The sequence below is a fragment of the Micromesistius poutassou genome (assembly GCF_964030765.1).
Source record: "Micromesistius poutassou genome assembly, chromosome: 12".
Lineage (NCBI taxonomy): Eukaryota > Metazoa > Chordata > Actinopteri > Gadiformes > Gadidae > Micromesistius > Micromesistius poutassou.
The window spans coordinates 15429517-15455324 of NC_140282.1; the positions used below are offsets into that span (position 1 = coordinate 15429517).

General features: G+C 42.1%; 1 protein-coding gene across 2 annotated transcripts in view; it reads right to left on the minus strand.

Annotated features, from left to right (window-relative positions):
• Positions 1 to 25808, minus strand: part of LOC311356499 (glypican-6-like) — a 126017-nt gene that overhangs the window by 5953 nt on the left and 94256 nt on the right. For both annotated transcript variants that reach the window (XM_084476289.1, XM_084476290.1), the window contains exons 5-7: positions 21002 to 21132; positions 19388 to 19531; positions 763 to 893 (exon numbers count right to left, since the gene is read on the minus strand). In XM_084476289.1, the coding sequence (XP_084332415.1) occupies positions 763 to 893; positions 19388 to 19531; positions 21002 to 21132 (406 nt within the window). The remainder of the gene's footprint in view (positions 1 to 762; positions 894 to 19387; positions 19532 to 21001; positions 21133 to 25808) is intronic.

The window sequence follows — 25808 nt, forward strand, 5'->3', positions numbered from 1 at the left end:
TCTTTTGGTTTTGGAGAGCAGCCAGAGGTGCAAAGGAAATGTCCATAAGACATGTTGTTCACAAGACACTAAGTCACTGTGACCCCTTAGTTTTTATCTATAGTAACCATTTCACTGTTTTTCACTTATCCCCCTTGAGGGAAACTGAGACAGCCTCGGCTTACTCGCGGCAATACAACAAGCTACATCCTGAGATGGCCGGAAGGAGGAGAGACATCCCTATCTGTACTGTGCCCTCAAGGACGTTTTCCTGCTTTAAAACTTGAGTGTGCCAGATGTTCCTGGCTCACCACAGCGCTTCAACCTCTGCATGCTTGTCGTGCCGCGTGGCCTCTTTGCGCAGAGACTACTTTTATCTTGTACAATTCTTACCCTTCATTACAATAAACTCATTCAATTCAATCCGAGGAGGTGGCTGAGGAGGAGGTAGTGGAGAAGGAGGGGTCGGTGGTGAGGATGGAGGAGGAGGTGGATAAGGAGGAGTTTGAGAAAGGGGCGGAGGGGCAGATGGGGGGGGGGGGGAAGTGATTGAGGAGGAGAAGTCAGGGATGAAGAGGATAAGGATAAGGAGGAGGTAATGGAGAAGGGGAGGTCGTGGTGGAGATGGAGGAGGAGGTGGGTGAGGAGGCGGAGGAGAAAGAGGGGGAGGGGGGAGGAGGTGGTTGAGGAGGAGGTGGAGGTAATGAAAATCTTGCACACCATGTTCTTCCAGGAGGGTTTTCGGGAGGGGGGGGGGGGGGGTGGTAGGGGGCTCATGCTCACCTGCCCCTGGCATGACTGTTCCAGCAGCCCTCCTCGTCCGGCTCAGTCCGGTTCCCCCCGGAGCAGATCTCATCTGGCAGTTTGGACCAGAACCTCTTTGACTCACTAAGTTTCTTCTTGATGTCCTTAATCTGCAGCGGCATCACACACACACACACACACACACACACACACACACACACACACACACACACACACACACACACACACAAACATGCAGGTTACTGAGTTGGAAAATGTAACGCTGTTTGATTAGAAATGTGAAGTGGAAAAGTGTATTATGGGTAATAGCTTTCTTTATTTTCTAACTTTCTTCAAATTCTCGATGACTTCAAATTCTACTTCAAGTGACTAAGTCTGTGACTTTAAATTCTAATACCTTGTAAGACTGTATGGGAGTTGGGCTCATTTAAATATAATTTGGGTACATTACTTGGTACTTTATTGAATTAGAATAATTGCACATGGGAATCCAAAGTGACAAATCTGATGGACTGCCTTGTGACTCTTCTGTACTAAACTCTTCCTGGCTAATTCATCCAGAAGGACACTAGGTTTCAACATGGTCCTTTGGCACCAGGACTCCACCCAACCCCCCCACCCCTCCTACCCCCCACAGACCCCATCTGGTGGCTGTGTTGCAAGAAGCATGAGCCAATCGACTGAAAGCTCCAGAACGTGACTTCTATCCAATAGCAGCAGATGGGGGTGGGGGGGGTTTGCGATGCTAAAACTTTAGCATCGCGTTAGCATCAGCTTAAAGGGGACCCTCAAACTCGGCCGTTTTGTAATATACTAGTGTACTGCTTCAAGAAAGAAGGCTTCCTTTTGCAGCACAGTTTCAGCTTACTGAGTCAATTGACATGTTTTACTAAGTAATGTTGTGGAACATATATTGTACAAGTTCATTTAAATTTTATGGACAATGAAATATTTCATTACGTGGGATATGGTAAGAGCCTGGTTATACCATGGAAACATTCAACAAGGATTCCTTTTACATTACCATTTTGAGCTTACTGTGTAAATTGTACAAGCATCTGCAAGAATGTACCAGTACATAAAAAAAAAGTACCATGATGCTTGTACGAAAACTGTTCTGATTGAGGTTGTTAGCAGGTATGTATTAATGCAATATTTAAACCTAAATTAAAAATAATTCCATAGTTTCTAGGTAAATCTATTATACCCTTTATAAATACATACAGCCACAAACAATAACTATTTAAAGAAGTAATTTATTAGAAAGTAATCTTAATTTATAGACAGTGAAACTTTGACTGTTACCAACATAAACCTTGGATAACTACAATCATAACTTTAATTGATGGGTAATAGATGAGGTGTTTCATTGGCTTTCTAGCCTACTGTAAGAGTAAGTATGCAAATATTTAGTTATTACCAAACTAAAACGATCACAATTACATGGTACTTCGTTTCTCTGTATTTAACCCTAATTTCTGTGGAAATTACTCAAAAATATTTTATAATTTACAATATATTAACCAGGTAAAGACTTGGTAATTACTAGACTGTAAATGGAAGGGTTATCCAGACACTTTAACTCACAATGGCAACACACAAGCACTTTAATACAAAATAATGCTTGAGACACACAACCACTTCAACAGGTAACTACAAAAAACAACAATCTAAAGCACAAATACAACTCACAACATACAATCTCTACATTGAAACCGAGAGAGAGAGAGTGAGAGTGAGAGAGAGATTGAGAGAGATATAGAGAAAGAGAGCGAGAGAGAAAGAGAGAGCGAGAGAGAAAGAAAGGGGTGATGGGAGAAATTTGAAACCTATAAATAACAGTTTTCCTTCAAATTGCATTTTCTCCAAAGAATACAGAACCTGAATAAGAGAATGAAATCTCTCTCACACACACGCAGGCACGCACGCAGGCACATACACACACACACACACACACACACACACACACACACACACACACACACACACACACACACAGACAAGAGATCTGTATCAGGAGGGGATAAAACAGAAGTACAGGCAGAAAGTGACGAGGCCTTCAAGCCTGACAGTGGATCTGCTCTCATCTGAGGGGCAACGTGATGATGTCATGGCAATTGCGTTGCGATATAAACGGCACGATAGCTTGTCCAAAAAAAACGTTTCAAAAGGGCCCCGTTTTTTTTTTAACCCGATGTGCTTGTGGAGAAGACGGTGAGATGTGTCAGTTTGAGATAAGAGATAAACACTGCAGAGGAAGACAGTGCTCCAGTTTTCAATAGAAGACACTTCCTGTTTGAGGATTCTGGCTCACAAATGAAAAGCTCCGCCTTGGGAACATGTGAATGGGGCAGCAGAAAAAACAGTGTCAACAAGCTTTGATTACAGAGTGTTTATTTTACATCTGCTATGCCTATATATTTTGATAATTGTGTGTGTGTGCGCGTGTGTGCGTGTGTGTGTGTGTGTGTGTGTGTGTGTGTGTGTGTGTGTGTGTGTGTGTGTGTGTGTGTGTGTGTGTGTGTGTGTGAGTGTGCATAGTTTGCATTGGTTGGAATGTTGTGTGTTTATGTTATTTGTGTTTGAGATTATTTGTGTAAGCAGTGTGCTGTTCTACTTAATATCAGCACGGCTATGATTCAGTCTTAGGTATGAGGCCGCAGGCAGAGCGCTGAAGATAATTGCACATTGTTGTACACTGTGTTATAGATTGTTTTAAATTGTTGTTGTTGTAGATTGTTCTAAAAACGCCATTTAATAATTAAAAGTAATTGTAAGTGAAAAAGTAAGTGACAACCGATCATGACGATGTTAGTTTATTTAATAATTTATTTGGCACGCAAACACAAATACATTTCCTGCTCACTGGCTTGCTAATTTTGGTAAGTCTACATGTTACCGCAGCCCAGCTAATTTGTATCATGTAAATGTATGCGTCTGTCCATTTTCTTTTACATTTTGCAACCAATGAAAAAAGAGTGTTGACTGTGGCTTTGGTGGAATGTGTGATTTCAATGGGTTTACAGCTGACAATTGTAAATTCAATCAACGGTTCTAAGAAACACCTGTAAATTAAAGCGATACATGTATGGTTCCAGTGCTGGTACTCACAGTGGTTCTCAAACGTTTGCTGCTATTGTACCCCCTTTTTCACAGGCACAAAATATCTTTGTGATTTTTTTTTTATACATAAATAATGTGTGTGCATTCTATTTGGCAGTTTAAACATGAACATTAAAAGGGTGCAAATACTCATAGTTTAGTGAGAAACATGGGCCTGTGCTTCATGCAACTGTGCTTATTTCTCCCCACAGAAGAAGCACAGCGCCAGAGGAGGGTCAGAGCATGTGGAGGTGAATCCCATCAAAATATATTCTTCCTAAAACTGATGACATTTTGGTGTCCATGTTTCTCGATTTTCAATTATCTTTCCGAATTGAAACTTGCTCAGGGTAAAAAAAAGAATTATAGTTACCTTTTTTGTGTGTGCGTGTGTGTGTGTCTCCATGCATGTTATCAGTGTTGTTCATTGAACGATAGTTCATGAACTCGTTCATATTTTGGGCGAATGTGAACTGAACATACTGTATTACTGCCTGATGAACGTTACTGTGAACGTGTTCATTCTGGTGTCTGTGAACGGCAAGCTCTCTCAGTTTAACTTGATTCAATAGGGTGCCAGATTTCTAAAGAGCCTTCCAGGCGAAAGCCCGGCTAAAACAGGCCTTAAAGGACAATTCCGGTATTTTGAACATTGAGCCCCCTTTCTGGTTTGTCTAGGATGAAATAGAGTGGTTGACACCGAATGTTGACGATTGTTCCTGTCTCGGGTATTTGGCTCATTTCGAATCATCCCTGCCTGCTTCAGAATGGCTGGCTACATGTATGCACAAACCTGTCCTTAAAACAACCCTAAACGTTATTTTTCAGAAATGTGCAACTTATCAACTGGTTAGTGGTGTTTTTTAATGTTCCAAATCAAGTATCATAGCGAAATACAGTTTCTGTCGTGTTTTATTTGGCATTTTGGAAATCCATTGATTTCTGTTGGAAGACTCATTGCTCGTTGACCGGAAACGGAAAGGGGGGCTGGTTGTAGTCTTTTCGCTCGGTCTAGCCCTACTGTTGATACGGAGAACCGAGCGAAAAGACTACAACCAAACATAAACAGCCCCATTTCTGTTTCCGGTTCAGGGGCCTCATTTATAAAGGTCTCTGCGCACGAAAATGTTGCGGAAACAGGGATGAAATGTGCGTACGCGTCTTTCACCGCCAACGTCATGATTTATAGAAAAATTCCTTGCGGAAAAGAGTGAGCAGTTTTACGCATCCTTTCACCCGGAGTAAAGGTCCCGCAAAGTTTTTCAAACAGTGATCTCCGGAGACGACAACAGAAAGTTGGTGGCGGTAATGCACCATATCGGTTTGCAATCCGCCAATAACGCCAATGGAAGAAGAACACTCTACCTCCCGTCCCGACATAGACATCTGATATAAGATGTCTATGATTCCCGATACCCAACGCACATTGCGCACCACATAGGCTACTATGACTTCGGATTTATTTATTCATTTTATAAAAAGCACCCATTATGAAATATGAATTAAGGCAATATTATGTTCAACACACTACAACCCTTTCAAATCACAATCCTCGGCCAGACCAACTGTATCACTTAAGTTGTATTCATTTTCCTGATACATATATATGTAGGCCTACAATAAATTAGCCTATATGACATAGTAATTAATTATCCTGTTGGCACAAGGCCAATAAATAATGCTCCTGTTGGCCTCTGTATTCTAACGGGCTAAAATATGGCAGCTTTGGAATTGCTCGAGAATTTAGCGAGGGGTATGAGACGCGAGCGCGTGTAATGCACGCGTGTTTTCCCGTGTAATGATAGGTCAGCAAAGGCTCCTTATATACTAGGAATATTCATTGATTAATTAGCATTGACCTTATAAGGACTATTATGGGACGAACTTGGGAGGAGCATGGCGCTCGTGCACGCACGCCAAATTCAACGCAAGTTGTTATTTATAACGAGAAGAGTGCGTACAGGTGTGCGCCGCACGGTTTTATAAATCTAAATATTTTTGTGTGTACGCACATTCTGAAGTTTGGGCGTACGCAATGTTTTAGGGAGGGTTTAACGCAGAGTTTTATAAATGAGGCCCCAGGTCCGGTTTCCGTTTCAATGGGATTTACAAAATGCCAAATAAAACACGACAGAAACTGTTTCACTACGATACTTGATTTGGAACATCAACAAACACTACTAACCACTCGGTGAGTTGCACATTTCTGAAAATGAACGTTTAGGGTTGTTTTAAGGACAGGTTTGTGCATACATGTAGCCAGCCATTCTGAAGCAGGCAGGGAAATGAGCCAAATACCCGAGACAGGAACAATCGTCAACATTCGGTGTCAATCACTCTATTTCATCCTAGACAAACCAGAAAGGGGGCTCAATGTTCAAAATACCGGAATTGTCCTTTAAGGCCTGTTTACGGTGTGTTTTAGCCGAGCTTTTGCCTGGAAGGCAAAAGCCTTTGTGCACTCTATTGAACAAAGTTAAACTGAGAGAGTGTTGGTTCCGAAATAATAGCTCCCAGCAACATATTGAAAAAAATAACTATGAACTAGTTCATTTTTGGAACTGTGAACTCAAAATTTTGAATTATGAACTATGAACTGAACTAGTTCATTTTAAAATGTTTCCCAACACTGCATGTTATTTTCTGTGTAAATGTGTGCACACATTCATGTGCTTATTACCCCAGGTGTGTTTATGAGCTATGTTCCCTGGGATTTGTGATGTGTCTTAATAAGACCGGCAGCATGCAGGGGTGATGAACACATGATAAAATCACCCAGGCAGATTCATGCTTTTTACAGGAGGACAGTGACACCCAGGTGACATCAGACCCAGGTGACATCACACCCAGGTGACATACCCCCCAGGTGACATCACAATAGGTGACGTCACACCGAGGTGACATTACACTAGGTAACATCACACCCAAGTGACATCACCTCATCTTCCACTTCAATCACATTATAGTTAACAACCATAATAAACCAGGACTATAATCAGGACTAAACCAGGACTTCCATCAGATTATGGTTAACATCCATAATAAACCAGGACTATATCCTCCAGCAACATAACGCTGTAATACAACTATAATAAATTCTAATAATCAGGAGTTGTCAATCAGAATACAGTACAGATAGGCACTGCACATTGCGGAGCAAATAGAGGTTGGGACCCATTTCAACACAATTGATCCCAGAATCTGTCAACATCGAGACCCGGCCTGACCGTTATACGTGTCTGGTCCTCGAGATAGAGCCGGTAGAATAGAACACCAAAGAAATATTCTTCACACACTTTTCACAGGCTCTCTCCTCCACCTTTCCACCAAGCCTACCAAGTTCTTGGTAATAAGTGATCTGTATTTAGGACAATAACCCTGCTTTAAGTACACATCTTATCTAGAAAAATCAGTGTTTTTAAAAGACAGTCCAAATGGTTCTAGGCAGTGGTTTTTAAACTTTTGATCAATGGAGTCAATGGTCGAAAGACTTCAGCTGTCTGTTTCTCTACAGACTGTGCGGCAGTTTCAACAGTTCTGCTCTACTGCATCTGCCCTGTAACAAACTTACAGTGATGTTCACAAGGATGTTTACCATAAAGCCTGCATAAAGCTTCTCAGCAATACATGAATCATAGTCTAGCATTACATTTTTCTTCATTTTCTTGTGTCACAATACATTTAATGATACGGTTGCCCAGTTCACTGAATAAATAATAACACACTGTATATGTACAGTGATTCATCATGTTTTAGGTGATTATGTTAGGGTAAATGTAGATTCCTTCGATGTGTCTTGTCGTTGTCTCAATTATGGTCTCAAACCCTTGAAAAGGGGCTCTGGTCTCTCACAGTTGGTTGGATAAAAAAAGGAGTCGAGAAAATGAAAGAGAATCTCAGACGGTGGCATCTGGCGTACCGACACAAGTCTGGCACTTGTCCAGCACAGCACACAAAGTCAGGCTCTTCCCCTCAAATCCTACCCTGCACATTCACATCCATCCACCGTTCTTTCCCTCATTCTTTCTTTTTTTCTTTCCCTTTCTTTCATTCTTTCACTATCCATCTTTCTTCCTTTCTTATTTCAGTGTTTCGGTAAAAAATAAGCACTATCTACCGTATCTTTTTATCTGAACAGGATCCTCTGTGTCTTGCGAGGGGTCCCCCAATGCAGCATGCTGGTGCAGCCCTGCATGCTAATGCAGCCCCAGTGATTGTAATTAGGGCACTGTAGCCCGCCGCAGTCCGCCACTTCAAACGCCCGCAGACCCTCACTCCACTTCAGAGGCTGAGCCCTTGCTAGCCGGAGGCCGCCCCCTTAAGTTATTAGATGTGACTTTTATTATCATCACAGTTATTATATATTAAAGCTCAGACTGTTAGACATTAAAGTAATAAGACGTTAATGTTATTAGACATTACCATGATGTTCAATTATTCTATGTCCATGAGTAGTTTGTGAGTTCAGGTTATCAGACGTTAAAGTTATTATACTTTAAAGTTGGTAGAAGTTAATAGTTTGATTTATTAGACCATTAAGTTATTATTTGGTAATGTTATTATATAAAGGTACTTGAAACGGCATAAACTGTGTGACGTCAACAGTGTTAGACGTCAACAGTATTAAAGATTACATTTGTTGTATGTAAAAGGAGTATTATTAGGAGTTAGAGCTGTTAGACGTTAAAGTTATTAGATGAAGAGGAAGCAAGTGAGTGAGCTCTCTCTATCTATTGTTATTAAATGTGGGGGCAGCCATCCATCTCTCTCTCCCTCTAATGTCCAGGGTCTTATTAGGAATCTAGTTGGACTGTTGTTGACTCTTTTGAGGTCTTTGAGCATCGACCCACACACACTAACTCAGACAGACAGACAGACAGACAGACAGACAGACACACACACACACACACACACCGTGAATTCTCCTTCTGAAAGTAAACACTGTGCACCATCAATCCCCCCAACACCAAAATAATATATTCATGAGAGGTTGAAAAGTGTGACTGAAGCAGGGGCTGTTTTAGTGCCTCCCATCTATGCTAAACAAACCCTATCTTAGGTACTGCAAGCACAGATGGACATTTCACACACAGCTGGTTTTCAGTGGCCAGTCCCTGGGGTGAGGGCGCTATTTGCGGAGAGAGGCCTCGTGGACAGATGCCATACGGCAGGTAAAACAGGATCTCCAAGGTAATCACTGGGCTGGTGGGCACGTTAAAACCACACCAGTGGATTATATATGCACATGTTCCTTCCTAACGGCCGCAGCGCAGCACCAAAGACAACCTGTACTGCATGATGAAGGACATTCATAATGAACAAATTCAGAAAGACTTGCATGCATGCATTAGTGCACGCACGCACACACACACACACACACACACACACACACACACACACACACACACACACACACACACACACACACACACACACACACACACACACACACACACACACACACACACACACACACACACTATTCAACCAAATATCTCATCAGTCATGGCAGACTTGAACAGCCTTAAGGGCCAACTGGTGAAACATATTTCTTAAGTCAGAATACATACAACAATCAATAGGCAATGCTTTAAAATGCCATGAATCTCTTTTTGGATCATGTGTTCACGGTAAGGGGTAGCTCACTGTGTTTAGGGAAAGCGTTTGGTGAGGTTGTGTAAGGGTGTGGTTTATTTGTTGAATTTAAAGTTGTTTAATTCCACATGTATCATTGTGCATCCAGAAGGGGGGTTTGCGGTTAAGCATAAGCTCTAAGCTAGTGGCTTCTATTGGCTTGCAGAGTTACAATAGTAGGGAATACACAGATTTTCTACAGATTTCCAATGTGTTCTAATAGGAGCTTATTCAAAACGAGTTCCAGCTACAACACCACAAGATTGTAGTTTGTATAATAAAAACACACATATATTTCTGCACTATTTTGGGCTATTTAGGCTACTGTGATGCTGCGCTGACAAGTTACCCTTCACGTAGCCTACCCAGTCAAAAGCAGCTAATCATATAATTGTGCAAGCGGTGCAGCAGAGGTAACGTTATAATAACAGCATCTAAAATAGAATCATCCGTGTGTGTGTCTAGACAAACTACAATCTATATCTGGAACACATTGGAAATGTTTGGAAAGTAATTCAAAGTGAATTCCCATCACATGAAAAGGACTAGGCTAATGTAACTCAGCAAGTCAACGGGAGCGGCCAATGTAAATCAAATGCTAACTCCACAAACTCCTCTTTCGGACGCACAATGAGGGATTGGGAATCAAATAACTCTGAATCTGAATCTGGGAAAGACAAAATCTGAAATTGGCAAACACCAATTTACAGATAACTCTGCATATCCTTGGATGTTTCATGTATATAAGATGTTCTTGTGGTTAATGTGTATTCATTACTTAAGGTTTAAGTTATTGGGCTTGACACACACACACACACACACACACACACACACACACACACACACACACACAACCCTAACCCTATCCCTTTATCCACCGGATGTAGGATAGAGCAAATTCATTCCCAGTTACCAACATGTCCTCTGTCTTGATGAGGTTACACCGTACTTTGTACCTCTGGGTTGAGGAGATGAATTAATCAAAGAACAACAGGCTGCTTACCCCTGGTTAAACCCTTGACATGCTTTCATATTCATTTGAAATGATGGCGAAGTCGTTAGGCTTCCCACCGCAACGCTACGTCGTTATCCTGAACCTCTCATTAACCGTCATGCCACCTGTTGGAGATCATCCTGATGACTCCCCCTGCATGGCAAGAGGTTTAAACCACGGTAACGCCTCCTACCAATCCCGCCAACGACGTCCTGGTTACACACGGAGCATTTGCTGCATCAATGGTGAGAATATGGACTTTATATGTGGGATCTGACTTGCAAATGTGCAAATTAAATGTGCACCAATCAACTCATAAATATCTTAGCACCTGGTTTCACACTGTTTTTTTTAAGGGTAAGTCACATGATGTCTACTTACATCCCTTTCATGTTATGTTTCATGAGTATCACATCCAGTTTCACATCATTCTGTTAGCCTTTTGAGGGTAGACACTGTGTATGACATTGTATCTTACGGACTGCAATCTAGGAAAGACGCATGCACGCACACGCGCACACACACACACACACACACACACACACACACACACACACACACACACACACACACACACACACACACACACACACACACACACACACACACACACACACACACACACACACCTATGAGTAAGACAGACGGACAGCATGACAGTGGATTCATTACATAACCCAGTTTGGCTGTTATTTAAACAATATCACAAACCCATAAGGCAGCAACCGTCTCCAAGCCAAACGGCTGTTTCTTGGGAAAACTAAGGAATCAAACCTTATTGTTGGTATCTATTATTGTTTATCTCCAGATTTTCCGCTTCACATGTACTGTTTACTGGTTTGCATTCCGAACTATATGGGGCCGTTAATCATTACCTGGACGCGCGGTTGAGCGCCAACGTTATTGCAGTCATACCATCCTGGCACAATAACGCAAGGTGTTGAAATATAGGTACAATTTAGTGTGAAATGACGCCCAGACTATACACTCTCTTCTGCTTCTGTAATAAGGAAAAACACCAGCATACAGGAATCCAGGGGATCCGTCCAGCACTCGAGCGTGTTTATGAGCCAACGGTGGATGGTGACGATCAGTCGCCTGGATGGGACAGTTTTCATCCTGGTCCCTGCAGACTGCGGGAAGTCTGGTTGGATTAGATCAGATGTGATTTCAGGCTGCAGAACTGTGTTTGGTCCAGTGAACTACCGCAGCGCCCAGTCGCATTATTATATATCACAGCATCAGAGGTGAGATGTGCTTTAAGATGGGTGTGTGTAGCAGTCGGAAAGTTGGAGAACAGATTAAGGAGTGTGCTGGGGGAAGTATTGTGTCCTGTGACTCTTGGGGGGGGGGGGGTCTTGAGTATGATCGGGGATGACATGTATGACGGCTCAATCACAACACGTCACCTCTGACTATAGCGCTGGATTTCAAGATGGAGGGCCGTGGATGAGAGGGGAAAGAAGATGGGTACGCCTATGACTGATGACCTAATGGTCCAACAAAATGACAACAGTGAAGACCAAATTATGAGAATTTAGATATCTAAAATGTTTGTACTGTAGTGGTATAGTGGTTAGCACCAGCCAAAAGGCTGTGGGTTTGATCCCCAATGATCACAATGTCACAGCCTTCTTGAGCAAGAGGCCATAAGCCCTACCTGCCCCTTAATGATTTGCATCTAAAATTCTCTTTGTCACTTGACATACTGCCTGCTTGAATATTAAATAGTTAACAGCAAAGCAAACCAGCATTTCCCTGTTTAAATATTTATTTAATCTTAAAGGATGTTTCAGGCTGGCTTTACACGACAACGCTCCCGGGTGAAACCGACAAAATATTTTATCAGATGTGCCTTTTGTTTAGACGGCGACAGCGTTTTCTGGGCTTAAAAAACGCAAAAAAATGAACCCACTCTCCAGAGTGGAAATCTTAAAAACGCTCCACCATTGCGTTTCTGTCTAAAGGGTTAACAACGCAAAAGGTGTGCTCTGAGCTGCTCACGCTGGCTCTCGTCCCGTACACGTTTACGTCACATCCACGTGTAGTACAGGCAAACCACAACAAACACGTCGGATTTCACACACTTTTGCGTCACCGAATGCACGCAGATTTCCACCCAAAGACGCTCATCTAAACGCGGAATGAAAAGTGGGAACGCAACGCCACTTTTGCGGCTTGTGTTCAGATCGTTGTTGTGTAAAGCCAGTTTCAGACAATCCAGTGTAATGTCTGCTTATTCAAAGGGTCCTCCTGAATTATTTATCTAACTGTGGACTGGATACAGCCTAAAGACCATCTGATTGAGATGGATACAACCTCCTCAGCAATCAGCAATCTGTGCTGTGCGCTGTTGTTTACTGTCTGTGAGTGTCTCCCAGACCACCAAGGCAACCGTTTAAAGCCTCTTCACAAAGTCTTTCTCTTAAGTGTTCTGCACCATCATTACATAAAGCTGCAGCATCAGAATGCACGCACTACCTCTCGCAATAATACCAAGTTCAGGAAACCATTTCCCCATTACCTCCACCGTAGAGGGGATATGGTAGCCTGCCCGGCGCCTCAATATTATGACCACGAGCAGATGCTGCTCATCTGTCTGCGGAGAAAAAACCACCTTTGTGGGGAAACACTACCTAAATTAATTGTTTACTGTTTCCTGAGTGTGTCGTGATCCGACGGGGATGCCTGGTTGACTTGAGGCCTCGGCATAGCCCTACAGCCTCCTGACCAACGACCCTATGAAGAACACACATCTGATGGAGAATATTGAGCTCAGCAAAGAATACATTAACGGCTGTGTTTATGACAGCAGATTGCAGCTGTGGGTTCGAGATCCGCCCGTATCTGCGTCTTTAGCACGACTGCCTTCGTAGCGCTATGCATAATTGAACAGTGGCTCCGGAATGCTAGCAATTCTAGAGTGCAGTGTCTGTCGCTACCTGCTGATGCACCAAACTAAGGGCTGGTGTGGTGGAATAGCAGAAAGACTTACGCCTCTTGCACACTACCTCCGTCAACGGACGCATCTCATTGACTTTGCACGGGGCGCCCTCGAAATGCATTGTGGGTCCGTCCGTCAAGTCGGCTCCGTGGCTCCGTCAAAAGTTGAGAAATGTTCAACTTTTCGGGAAGCGACGAGTCCGTCGGCCAATCAGATCACGGTTATGCAAATACACTAGTGTGCCGCTACTTGGACAATGTCCAATGAAATGGTCTTTGTGATACAACCCGCCATGGAAATGTCAAAAAGCCGGCCGGCAGCGGGGGACTTAAGAATGGATTTAATGGATTTAAGAATTGGGCGATTGCTGTGGTACAGGTACAGGGGCAACACTGTCCTTGTGACTACGGGATCCATTTAGCAATAACAACAACAAGCAGGGAGACGCAGGAAAAAGCCGGCTTTATAACGCCTGGTGCAAGGAGAGTGCAAGGAGTGTTGCCCCTGTTGCAGGCTGAGTCCACAATGACTACTCCCCCATATGTCAGACATGCCCTCGCCCATCCGTCGACTGACGGAGGTAGTGTGAACGAGGCGTTAGGGTTTGTCTGTCTTGTCAGTGCGGAGAGCTAGACCGTTCCAACACCTCTCTTGATTATAAAAATGAAGAAAAAATAACAGCTCTGACTCCCTTACCGATGGTCATAATTGGCAATCAGGTAGCAAAAACATTTGACATGGAGATGAGGCTGTTAGTCGTCAAGTGATTAGCCGAGGCAACGAGGATCCCTCGTATGCCACACCGGTCAGTGAAAATTATTGTTTTACCAAACTAACAATGAGACACACCACTTGATCTCCCAATCGAAATCCTTTGAGTCTGACACACACATTCACAGAAACACACAATACATTATAATATCACACACAAATGCTCTATCCCTCACAGAACCACACACACACACACACACACACACACACACACACACACACACACACACACACACACACACACACACACACACACACACACACACACACACAATTCACTATGAAAAGAACAAGAGCCCTATCAAAAGCCAAATGAGTTTGACTGAATCAATGAAGGGAGTCATTGTTAATATTTTCTCTTTTTAATTTGACTTTGTAGCAACTCAAGGCCAACCAACAGGCCATTAATTTTCTCTCTCAAAGGAAAGGAATACACACCTTGCCAGGAGCGGTGGTGGAAAGAGTAAAAAACGATTGTGTTGGCTGTTAAATCAAGTGGTTTTATGAAGTGTAGTGGATGTTGAACAGCAGACACCACAACTCGGCAGACACATGCACACACACACAGACACACACGCACGCAGGCACACATACACACACGTGCTGATCTACTGAAAAAATATTTTAATCTGAATAAACATGAAATCAATATTTATATCAGCTATAAATAGAGCTTCTTGATGATAACATGCATGTTAGTAAAATATTGTAGTACAGTACTTTAGGTCAAAATAAGAGCCCCCCCCCACACACACAGACCACATTTCCCTTAACAATGACCACCTCATCCTGTTAGTCCATACTGGAGATATTATGGTCTGTACAAACTGATAATTTGGTCTCTATTAAGATTAACACATCTTGTATGATGCACACATATTATTCAACACACACACACACACACACACACACACACACACACAAAGTAACGCACACTGATGTAAATTACATTATTATACGCCTTAATAGACACCACAATATTAAAGCTAACATAAGTACCTCATTGGACCACATATTTGTAGTGTTAACCACACTTCTGTTTCTGTTTCTACACAGAGTGGTCAACACAACACCATTTGAGATGCAGCTGGGTAAATCCGACTGTGTGGAAGTGGCTACCATTCTGCCCAAACCAAAATAGACTTTGTACCTTGAATTTGTACCTGCAGATGCTTCGTGAACCACCTCCAGAGTGCATGTCCATTTACTTGTATCTCTGAATAAACCACGTGTTGAACCTTTCCCACTCTCCGAGTCATACCAAGCCCTGAAACCACGATATCAGAGGCTTAAGAATTAAGCTTCATCAATGCACACACACACACACACACACACACACACACACACACACACACACACACACACACACACACACACACATAACAATTTAACAAGTGAGTGTTTCTGAGATGGGAAGTTAGACTCTCTTAGTTTCCACATGGTATTCATGTTAAGAAGAGGTAGAACAACTGAGAGAAATGGATAGACATGAGATAGGGAGAGAGAGAGAGAGTCTCACACACAGACAGACAGACAGACAGACAGACAGACAGACAGAGGGTCAGTGAGTCAAACTCAAAGCGCAGAGCTTGCAGATACATAGCTAACATCTCTAATCTTAATGTAACCAAAAACGCTACCTGTACAAGAAACACACTATTCCTGGAACAGAAACGCACTCTACCTGGTAAAAAAAACACACACTACCTGTACAAGAGACAAACTCTAATCTACTTGGAACAGATACACACTCTACCTGTAACAGAAACACACCCCTACCTGGAACAGAAACACACTGTACCTGTACAGGAAACACACTCTACCTGGAACAGAAACGCACTCTACCTGGAACAGAAACGCACTCTACCTGTACCAGAAACACAATCTACCTGTACCAGAAACACAATCTACCTGTACAAGCAACAGACTCTACCTATACCTGCATTCTAGCTACAGCACGCTACTCTGCCTGTATCACAGAATACCATCTACCAGTCACTCTACCTGTAGCACAGAACAGAATACCATCTACCAGTATCACATAACAGAATACCATCTACCAGTCACTCTACCTGTAGCACAGAACAGAATACCATCTACCAGTCACTCTACCTGTAGCACAGAACAGAATACCATCTACCAGTATCACATAACAGAATACCATCTACCAGTCACTCTACCTGTAGCACAGAACAGAATACCATCTACCAGTCACTCTACCTGTAGCACAGAACAGAATACCATCTACCAGTCACTCTACCTGTACCACAGAACAGAATACCATCTACCAGTCACTCTACCTGTACCACAGAACAGAATACCATCTACCAGTCACTCTACCTGTAGCACAGAACAGAATACCATCTACCAGTCACTCTACCTGTAGCACAGAACAGAATACCATCTACCAGTATCACATAACAGAATACCATCTACCAGTCACTCTTCCTGTACAACAGAACAGAATACCATCTACCAGTCACTTTACCTGTAGCACAGAACAGAATACCATCTACCAGTCACTCTACCTGTAGCACAGAACAGAATACCATCTACCAGTCACTCTACCTGTACCACAGAACAGAATACCATCTACCAGTATCACATAACAGAATACCATCTACCAGTCACTCTACCTGTAGCACAGAACAGAATAGCATCTAGTAGACACTCTTCCTGTACAACAGAACAGAATACCATCTAGAAGACACTCTTCCTGTACAACAGAACAGAATACCATCTAGTAGACACTCTTCCTATATCACATAATACGATCTAGTATTCACTCTACCTGTACCACAGAACAGAACACCATCAATAGTCACTCAACCTGCATCACAGAGTGTACGATTGTACTGCAGGTCGGCCATCAGACTGGGTCAGGCAGCAGCCTGGGGGCATGTGGCCTGGACTGTGAGATGCTCTTGTTCTTATTCAACATGAAACTGGGTAATAAATAAAACATGGAGGGCTAGGGGCTACACTGTTGCCTTCTTTGTTCTCGTAAACCAAATCTTAAGTGAAAAACTAAAAATGAACAAAGAAACTTTTTTCGTCATCTCTGAAGAAGGAGTCTGTGTTTGAATTTGTCAATGTTTTTGTATTCTAAAATAATGAAGTGTTGTGTTTTACTGTGATTTCATGCTTTTATTAGATGGCACTTTGAACTAGAGATGGGTTGTTTTGTCATGCATAGAAGAAAAGTATTTCAAAGTAAAGGTCTGCTCCATCTTGCTTTTGCTTGCTTCCAAGTCGACTTCACAGAGTATTCCCGATTGGAATCACCCAGCATGGAGTAAAACTTGAAACTACAAAGTCTACTAAATTATTCCCCCATACAATGTAAAAACAATAGTTGAGGTATCAAAACATTCAACCAGCAGTGTTGGATGAAAAAAAGATTGTGTATCAGACTGTAACTGATGCGGATAGACAGGTGGGTAGACAAAAGCACACTTGTAGAATTTGCAGAATGAGAAAAATGTCAGAAATCAATAACCATTCCAATCAATACCATATCAATCAATAACAAACAATGGACTGCATTGAATGAGGGGGCTGAAAAAAAGAAATGCAAAGCAAAATAATAACGTTGGATGCTAATGAGGAGATTAGATGTTAATAAGATATTTTATGGAGAGGTAAATCATGATTAATCAATTATGATTAAAAGATTAAAGAGGTGAACTTGTGAGATTGGATTTAGATTTAAAATACAAATGTTGATGAAGAAACTAGATAAGGTTTTTAGAGTAAATGAGAATAAAGAATGATAGGGATAGATTAGATTAAGAAATGTAATAGAAGGGGTTAAATTATGGGTTAAATTGAAGAGTTCTAATTATGAGATTGGATTAAAGAAAATCAGTAGATGAAGAGGTTGAAAGAATCAATTAGGTAAAGAGTTTGGATAAATACATTAGAAAGGGGTTACATTAAGGGTTTTAAATGTTAAAATGAACAGACTAGATAAAATAAATAAATAAAGGGGCTAGTTCAGGGGATTAGGTGAACAGATAACATCAACAGATTAGGAGGAGAAATGGATGCCTTACGCTGTGTTGCATGTTCCTCCACACAATCCTCTGGACGCAGCAGAAACACCAAGGAGAGAAATATGATTGAACGTTGGACAAAGAAAGGTTGAGCAGAGAAAAAGATAACAGGAGGCAAGGATGTAGAATTACTTCGGAAGGTAGGAGTGTGGTGACATATCGGCATCTCTTGGGAATATGCTACATTTCAAGTATGATTTTCAGCATTTAAAAAAATAGATTTATGCAGATCAGGGAATGTTAGAATGAAAAAGAAAAAAGAAAAAGAAAAGTTAGCCAATTAAACATTCACAGTAGTTTGAATACAATACACCAGTTTGCCAATACAATAATCATACTAAAAACTGTATTATAGAGACATTTCCCTGCTTTGGACTGTAATATCTCCCTTAGACCAACTCTACCTCTTAAAATTCTCCACTTGCTTATCGCTTTAATTGCACAGTGCTAAATGGACTATACCTGTCTGCACAAAGTCTTAACTCTTTTATGGGGCACTTCGCTTTTATGTGGAAACCTGGACGGCTCATTAAGGTTTCGGTGATAAATAAAATAAAGGCTTTTAACTTCATATTTTACAAACCCTGTTGGAGCTACTCACGTTGTGAGCCACAGGAGAAAATAGTAATGTTCTCTACTGGGAATCTGTATCTGTTCCGTGGAATTCAAGACATTCCTTTGAACTAAAAACAGGTAATTTCTGAAAACTTTGCAATTCTTCATTCAAATAATAGAATCCAAAAATATAAAGATCTGCCTTTATCGCCCTTTGGTTTTCCGTCAAGTTTACTTCACAAAGTTGAGGTTCAACACATCTCCATTGAGGTAAAACATTAAACCTCAAACATTTACATTTAGCCGACCCTTTCACCCAAAGCGACTTCCAAATGAGATAGAGAACTATCCAAACAGACAAACTAAATTGAGGCAGCTACAAGGCAAGTCAAAAGGCTGCATGACCTCGTTAAAAAGAGTGCCGTAGAGTGGCCACTGGAATCAGAAAACAATGTTTCCAGAACAACATGAACTCCCATGTTGTACTGGACTTCCCAGGTCTTACCAGACCCGATCTGAGGAGGCAGTCTATGTCTTACTAAAGCCTTCGAGGTCTGATGAGGGGGTCCAGGTATTATGAGCTCTTACCAAGTGGTTCAGACTGGTACCAGGTGCGGTGGTCGGTCTGCCCTGTGAGGCCGTAGGTCTGTAGCGAGGGTTGGAGTCAAAAACATGACGGGACGATCGTACCCTGCCAGCGGCCAACTTGGGTTGACCACAGAGCTGGAAAACCTGAGAGGCGTAACAAAGAGGACAATTATTTAACCTTTACTTAGCAGCTAAGTCATATTTGTATGATATGTATTTTCTGAGAGAGACCAGAGATTGGCCAGTGAAAGAGATAGATCCGTGGATCATCATTTCACTGGATCAGCATCATGACTCATGAATGAAGACTTTGAAGAGGACCAGCAGCAGCTGGTTGCACCAGCAGAACGTAAGGTTCCACTTAGGCTACGGTGAACGTAAATTGCCCAAACGTTCGACTTTACACTCTACTAAAGTCTAGTTTCAACGTAACACTAAGCTATAACTTATATTTTACACCTCCCCTCTAGCTGGTGTAAGTTACATTCTAACGATAAAGACCGGTAAATACGTTAAAAGATTTAAATACCAAAGATGGCTTTTCGTTTTGAGCAATGGGAAGAGGAGTTTCAACGTGGTTTGCGTCGGGAACGGATTGTCCGTGACCGCATCGATCCATTTCATCAGTATGATGATGTAGATCTATATGCGCAAAACTCACAACACTCACAATCCGCCATCAAATAGCTTAACCTCACGCCTATACCGCCCAAGTCAATTTTAGAGAATAAATGACTGTCGAACTGTTTTGTTTGCCCTCTCATTTGAACGCGTCTTCACTCAGATAAGGTGGAAACTTGCCGGTAGCAGCTACTTCCTGTTTACATAGTTTGCTGTCAATGATTGGCTTGAAATGATCTAAACGTCATTAAATGCAACACTGGTACAATTTACGCACTACTAGTAACGTTAAAACTTAAGTTATGGTGGTGCAACCAAAATTTAGAACACCTTTGGTTTGAAACTAGCTACGTTGAGCGTAGGGTTAAGGCGAACTTTACACCCGAACTTATGATCGGCTTTACGTTCTGCTGGTGCAACCGGCAGCAGGCCAAGAAAACAGTGTTCCATGAAACACAAAATCAAAGATACATAGAGCAACAAACACAATTATACATTTAAAGTCATGTGCAAAGATAATGATCTGGACTGAACAGTTCTAGGCTCCATAAGATCGACTCAAATCGTCTTTAGCAAATAAGAGAGGTCAGTGAGTTACAGTTACAGCTTATTGGTCTGTGTGGTCTGAAAGAGAGCTCATTGATGGGGCATTCTGCAGGTTTAATTACAGCTGTTTAATGAACTTGAGATAGAACTGTGGAGGTCTTTGAAGTGTGAAGTGAAATGTACTGTTACTCTAACCGCTAGTATGTGTATTTTACAATACATTGAAAAGCGAACGGATGAAACAGAACCTAGTGCTAATAGCTTACTTGTAACTCAAACATACTGTATTGCTTATTTTAAATTAACCTCAGAATCTGTGCCATTCTTTCAGATATTTCATTCAACAAAATGCATGCTGATGCTGAATCCTTGAGCAAGATGCCCCAACCCTGTATACCTGGTTCTTCTTCTGACTATCTACTGGAAAACGTGGTGTGGTGTGTTTACCTTGTTGCTGAATTCAAAGTTGTTCTCTTGCATGGTCATGATGGCATCAGAAATTTTTATGTCGATGGGCTGAAGAACCTTCTGGATGTTCTCCGGACCAACCAGCCGGTCAGCCACCAGCAGCATGGCATCTGGCACAGGAACACAGACCCGGTTAGAACACACACACACACACACACACACACACACTTACACACATACACACACACAAACACACGCTTACACACATTTACACACAAACTCATACTCACACATTCAAACACACACGCACGCACGCACGCGCACACACACAGGTATGTACATACATATTTGCCTACACACACCCACACAACCCCCCACAATTCAATAATAACTTAACTGTGTGTGTTTGTATGTGTGTGTGTGTGTGTGTGTGTGTGTGTGTGTGTGTCTATTCACTGTAGCAGAAGATGCTTTTCTGTTTATGCTATCCTCTGTTTATCTCCGATGGTAGCAGAATCACAACAGGCTGGATCACCACAATCCACCAGGGGTAAGCACATCCACACATGCTTTCACTATGAACTACAACTTATTCTCCAGTGTTCACACTGGATCTCCCTATGCTCCAGCATTTTCCTCTTTTTCTCCTCTTGCTCCATCTAAAAGTGTGAAACTACTTTTCTATATTATTGTCCACATATTTCATATAAATGTTCTCTGAGCACAGAAGAGAAGAAAACTCGAGCGCTACAATAAAATCAGTGCGTTGGACCGAGCGACCAGGGGTAACCGCTGAATCAATACCCATGAAGACAGATAGGCCGCTCCACGGCTGCTTCTCCTTCTCCTTGAAACAATGTGATTTTAATCGTTGTTCATACAGAACCCATTAGTGGTGATGGAAAGCAGCCATCGATCGGCCGCCCCAGGACAGCAGGGGAACAGTCGATGCGTTGTTGTTCAGCCTTTTATCTGAATATCTCTGAACCCTCTAGAACCACTCTACCTGGTCTCCATAACAACTCTATCTGCCCCCCTCTAGAACCACTATGTCACGGTCTCTAGAACCACGACGTCCGGTCCCTCTAGAACCACTCTGTCTGGTCTCTAGAAGCCATCTAATTAGTATCTAGAACCACACTATCTAGTCTCTAGAGCCAGACTTACTGGTCTGTAGAACAGCTCTATATGATCTGTAGGACCATTATCTTATCTCTAGAGTTAGTGAGACCCAGTGAGTGGTGTGAGAATACAAGAATGAATATAAACTCAGGATCGCCAAACAATAGGACATATAACTCACTCAAGACCAAGACTTCTGACCTAGACATGAACCCGGACAATCCATGTGTGGGTTAAAATACAAAAGAGGAAGATGGTATATCTTCCCAAAGTGCCATCTGGTTGTGACCACCTGGGAAAACGTCACAAACTTTCCTGAAGGTAATAAAGAACGAAGACAGAAGCATACTTCCTTCCAAGAGCCCACCCGTGTCCCCGCCAGACGCTGATATAAAACTGATTTATGAGTCAAGAGACACTCTAGTTTTCAATTTCGAGGGGGGTACACAAGCAGCCTTTTCTATCTTCACAGGAACTTAAGTCCTGAAGCTGACAACAACAAAATGAGAGAGTCATTGGGCGAGCGGCTAAGGATACTTGTCAGCATATTCTTCCAGATTCATGGTTTTTGCTGAAAAAATACTAAGACAAAGGAAATAGATGTCTCTTTAGAGGTCTTGTGTTTATGTTTTTTATATGATTAATTTATACATTGGTGCCTTTTACCAGAAAAAAGGTTTTCTAGTCCACGGTTTGTGTGTGAAATTGTACATAGTGGTACAAATGCAACAGTGATTGACTGTATGCTAAAATGAATGAATGAAGTAGACAAATTAAGCAGTAGATTTCTGTCACTGCTTAATTTGTCTTGGAACCCAAATGAATGACTTAAATGAATGGATGAAAACAGTGCATTAGACCAAAGTGCTTGAACGGAGTAAAATCTTTTCGGGGGAAGACATTATAAAGACATTATAAAGACATTAGCGTAGTGTTAACTAGCCTCGCCTGAGTACACAAGCCGACACGCTTGACAAGAGTCTCACTTTCAGCAAATAGGTGTTTAACCTCCGAGAGCGAGGCCGCGTGGAAAACCATCTGAGAGCAGCATTACTTTATGTGTATAGGGTGCCTTAACTGCTTGGCCTTGAAGTGTTGCTATAAGAGCAGAGCAGAAAAGTGTAGCTGGGCCTACATGTCCTCCCTCTTAGCGCTACATGCTCTGTCATTCCTGGGGTCTGCTGTTTGTTTTCTTGCTGGAATTGAAGGTGATGCTTGGTTAGACTTCCATCAGGAATCAAACGGCAGGTCATTTCTGTTGACTCTGCGGAGACTTCGGCTGGCTGCAATGGGCTTTCAATCCCCCGGTGCTAATGCTAAAGCTAATGCTAGTGCACTTGTACTGGGAATAACTCTAATGTTAATGCTAGTGCACTGACAATATGGTGCAATATGGTTACTGCACTAATGTTAGGGCGATAGGTTAAAGCTAGGGCACTAACACTAAAGCAATTGCACTTACTGATGAAAAAAAAAAAAAGACAGATAATCAGTCACATTCTCTGTGGAAGGCTGAAATATATAAATATACGTATACCTAAATAGAGAGATTTATCTTCTGTGGAGTTCTGACAACCTACTTTTGATTTCCCTTAATGGGTATTTTATGTATATTGAGTTTGAGGAAAGTGATTCAATGACTTTGCCAGTGCCTGCCTGTGTGCTTTGGGGTTCATATACAAGTGTGTGTGTGTGTGTGTGTGTGTGTGGGGGGGGGGTGCGTGTGTGTGTGGGTGGGTGCGTGCATAGGTATGTGTGTGTTTGACTGTGTGTGCATGTGAGTGTGGAGGTAATGTTTGAATAGCCCTAGTTTTCCTATTAGATGTGGCTGTGAGCTGTGAGTGTACATTAGATCTCAGCCCATTGCTCATCCTCTCTGATGGAAAGCAAACCACTTACTTATTACATAGAGAATCAACAAGCATCTGGGGTTAGACAATCACACAAGCTTTTCAACCCTAAACCCATAAAACATGTACTTCTTTGCAAATATGATTACCTTGTTATTGTTGTTGTTTCTCTTTACCTTTTAGTAGTGATTTAGCAGATGCTGTTATCAAAATCAACTTACGGTGATGCAGACACAGGTCATTAAGGAGCAGGTAGGGGTTAGACAGTGAACACAGATACAGGTCAAAAGGAGCAGGTAAGGGTTAGCGGCCCATAACCCCCACACCCCTATACAATACGACCTGTTTCAAGTTATTATTTTATTGAAAATATACATTTCAGTGAGGGGAATTCAAGGAGCCGGAGAAAGATAATGAGAATGTGTAGCAGTGCAAGATAGTCAAATGGGTGCTGAGTTCAATCCCCTATTCCCGCAGCCTACTTGTAGGCACCTTACAGCAAGATGGCCCCTAACTCCTACCTGCTCATGAATGACCTGTATAAGATTAAACTGTAAGTCGCATTGGAGAAAATAATCAAATATATCACTACATTTGACATTTCTTAATCTTTCCCCCTGCAGTAAAACCCCCAGTATATGTGGATATATTGAAAGCTGTTTTTTTGCAAGCAGAGCTCCTCCGCCTCTTCATATTTCACACTGACTCATGTGAAACAAAACATGAATCATCAGAGCATTTCCTGAGCTTCAGTCATGGCAACGCCAGTGCTACTGACAACAAAATAATAAAAGAACTTAAAGAACATTAACATTTAGTCAGTGCGACCACGTACGTTTGCATATGCTTTTTTTCTCCTACGTGTTGCCTTCACTGTAAGGCAGGATTGAGAAATTATTATTAGCGTTGCTGGCGATTTACAGCAATTTTCCACTTTGACCGGAGCAGAAAAAGAAAAAGAAGAAAGAAAGAATGATTATATTACAAAAATCCTAATTGTTATAAACAGCTCTTTTATGTGCAAGATACCAAAATATTTATAAGAAACCTTGATCCAAAGTTTGGAGCTAATTAGAGCTAATTATGTGTTTAAAAGGATTTAATCCAAAATTGTTCCCGATATAGAGCAGCGTGTAAAAAAAAGTCCTTAAATGAAACAGAAAATGATTGGCTGTATAATCTCAGAGCAAGAGTTTTCACAGAAGGCGCTCCCTCCATCCGCTCACCAAGCTAACTGCAAAACCTTAGACCTAAATGGGAATGGTCCTCTACGAAAGTCACTGACGGTGAACAAGCGGCGGTCCACAGCGGAGGTCCACAACCACCAATAACCCCCGGAAACAGATGATGGTATATGCAACGGCGTGCACCGGTCTGTGTGACCTACTTTTGTCGTCCTGCTTAAAGATTCTTTCAGGTGAGCTCAGGACATTTGGGATCAAGCCGAGGTTTGCGCTGGGGGGGGCCGTGGGTCAAACGTCCTGGCTATCCCCTAGACGACCCTGCTAATGTGTAGCCATCCATTAACCCGGCAGCGTCTCCAACTCCCATCAACCACCGGCCCAGCCCACTTATCTAAATCATGCAACGTTCCATTAGTTATGCATTGCTTAAAAATATATATTTTGAATCATTGTGGAAATTATGGTTGGCTGAGCTCTGGGCCAAAGGGTCCAATTGGACTGGAAGTTGGATGTCGTCGTGCCAAGTGAAGCAGTAACCACCTCACTACGGACTCCTGCCATGAAGACATGCCATGTTCTCCTGCCATGTTCATATTTATGCTTGGTTCAAAATGTCTACTGTTCATTTTGCAGTCATCCATTTTTTTTCTCATGTCAAAGACATAGACAACATATACAGGTAAATGCTTT